At 51.0% G+C, this 2,778-nt stretch overlaps 1 protein-coding gene across 1 annotated transcript in view; it reads right to left on the reverse strand.

The window, feature by feature from the left end:
• The window catches only part of RAMP1 (receptor (G protein-coupled) activity modifying protein 1), a gene marked incomplete at both ends in the record, with an annotated part of 9,707 nt that extends 8,486 nt beyond the window's left edge, over positions 1 to 1,221 (reverse strand). The window contains 1 exon segment of the mRNA XM_009082790.1: positions 1,083 to 1,221. Within this exon segment, the coding sequence (XP_009081038.1) occupies positions 1,083 to 1,221 (139 nt within the window).
• Positions 1,222 to 2,778: the final 1,557 nt, after the last annotated feature.

Genomic DNA, 2,778 nt, shown 5'->3' on the forward strand with positions numbered 1-2,778 from the left:
CTGCCATCCTGACTTCCAAGCACTGCTTAGGCTGGGCTCCTTGCATCCTCTTTCATCACAGAATGGCCGAGGTTATAGACCACCTCTGGAGATCCACTTCATCTCGTCCAAGTGCCCCTGCTCAAGCAGGGCCACCTACAGCTATTGCTGATGACCATGTCCAGATGTTTCTTTAATATCAGCAAGGATGGAGATTCCGCATCATTCCTGGGCGATCTATGCCAGTGCTTGGTTATCCTCACAGTGAAAAAGCATTTCCTGGTGTTCAGAGAGAACCTCCTGTGCCCCAGTTTGTGCCATTCACCTTCTTTGCCACAAGGACATTTGTCTGGTTCATGTTCAACCTGGTGCCCACCAGGACCCCCAGGTCCTTTACTGCCACGCTGCTTTCTATCTGGACAGCCCCAGCACATCCTGCTGCCTGGGGCTGTTTCTCCTCAGGTGAAGGACTTCATCCTTCCCCTTGCTGAACTTCAGGAGGTTCCTATCAGCCCATTTCTGCACCCTGTTAGAAGTCCCTCTGGACAGCAACACAACCCTCTGGTGTGTCATCCACCCCTCTCAGTTTGGCACCATTTGAAAATTTGTTGAGAGTACCTTCAGTCCCATCACCCACACAATTCATGAAGAGGTTAAGCAGGACAGCACTGACCCCTGTGTTACACCACTAGTTGCTGGCCTCCAACTAGTCTTTGTCCAATGTTTGACACCCTCTGGGCCTGGTTGTTCTGACAGTTTCCAACCCACCTCACTGTCTGCTCATCCAGCCCACACTTGTCTGTGGGGATCTTATGGGAAATGGTGCCAAAAGCCTCACTGAAGTCCAGACAGACAATGTCCACTGCTTTCTCCTCCAAGCCTGCCTTGTGACCCCTCCACAAGTGACCAGGATCAAGAAGCCCCTTCAGCTGGACCCAGCAGGGACAGAGTCAGGGCAGCACCAGCAGCAAAGCGGAGTGAACAGGCACATTGTTTCCCACCCCGCCATGAAACAAAACCAGCGCTGACCTCCTTACACCCCAAAATCCAAGACAGGTGCAGGTGGTCAGGACAAGAGGGATGAGCAGAGGGACCTCACTTACCCCACAGTCTCATCCCAGTCGCACCAGAGCCGCTGCCCGATGCCCTCCATGCTGAGCTGGAACTGCTTCAGGCAGTAGTGCCGGATCATCCAGCCGTAGTCTGCCTCCTGGCACGCCGTCGCCGCGATGAAGTGCTGGGCTGCAAGACAGGCAAGGGACAAGCAGGGTCAGGCTCTGCTGTGCTGGGTCATGGCACAACCACAGCCCCTGGCCCCACCACAGAGCCACAGCTTTTCACACAGAGGGCACCTAGCAAAGCAAAGCTGGCATCAAAGCAATTCTGCTCTCAACCAGCTGCTTCAAAAACTCCTGCTCAGAGGTTTATGTCCCTACTCGCACCCCTCTGACCCTGCAGCATCAGTCTCCATCACCCTTCCAAGTGCCTGACCCTAACAAATCAATTACCCAAGACATGCCAAGTAAGTCATAAATAAGTAAGGACGCAGACTTATTCCCTGCTGATCGCTTGACGCACATTTGGACTTAAAATGCCCAGGATTTTGGTTTACAAAACAAGTAAGGGCATTGGGAAAGGTGGGAAATAACCCTACGGCTGCCAAGCAAAAGATCCCTTAAAAATCACCTGCACAGTGCCACACTGGGGAACAAATATCCATCTCCAATGAGCACAGAGAAGGGCACAGGGAAATTCATCCCTGGCTGCACAGTGCCGCTTTAATTCACCTCTGGGTACGTGTTCCGGCTACATGTTTAGGAGCCTTCTGGTTTGGGAGCAAGGAAGGAAGAGATGTTGCTTATGGCCTTGTGTACAATCTTAGTGCAATGTTACTGCTAGCAAGGGGAAAGGGAAAAATGAGGTTACAAAGGAAAGGGAAAAAAAACACTTTGGAGGAATGATTTACTGAGCCTGACTAAAAATAATACCTTTCCCTTGGTCCCAAAGTCCCAGCTAGTGCCTTTGCAGCTCCTGGAGTACATTGCACACAGGCACCACATACCAGCTCTATTTTTTGCTACGTGTGAATAACTCTCTGCTTTATTTTTATCTTATTTTTTTGACACACCAGAATTTAGCTGTTTATTTTGCAGACATCACCATGGGACATCATCCCTCTGCAGCCTCCAACATGCTTAGGGCACTTAGGTACCAGCATCCCATGGCAATGGGTAGGAGCTCAGGGCCCACTGGCGAATTTGGGTGGGGAGGGCACCCCAAAGCCCTGGTGAGGTTGCTGGATGGCTGCAGGGCTCTCATCTACAGCCACTTTGGTCTGACTTGAGATAAGACAATGGGAGTTATTGAGCCAAGAGAAGTTAAGGGGCTGTTGAACACTCACTGTTGCAATAGTAAAACTAAGTTTACCAAAATCTGAAGCTCTCCCAAGCTGATACCAGCCAGGGGCTCACCCTACAGCACCTGTGCAACATGACCTCAGCCAGAGAAAGGTGCAGTAATTTTACATGAGGCGTGGACTGCAAATCTCAGTCCAGGAAAGCTCAAGGATGATTGATGGCTGGGAGTCTTTTCTCCCCTTCCCACCCCTTCAAATCTGGATGAATCAAGTGAGCATGTGACATGGCTGAGCAAATAGCAGCATCGAAGTGAGGTTCAGGTGCCACCCCAAGGGGTTACCCCTTGGTGAAGACTGTGCACCAAACTGTGAAGGACAAGCACCTTGCAAATATTATGCCTACCACATGTCTGGGATGGGCTCAGGGTTGTAACAGCAGAGGG

Source organism: Acanthisitta chloris, unplaced genomic scaffold (genome assembly GCF_000695815.1).
Source record: "Acanthisitta chloris isolate BGI_N310 unplaced genomic scaffold, ASM69581v1 scaffold409, whole genome shotgun sequence".
Lineage (NCBI taxonomy): Eukaryota > Metazoa > Chordata > Aves > Passeriformes > Acanthisittidae > Acanthisitta > Acanthisitta chloris.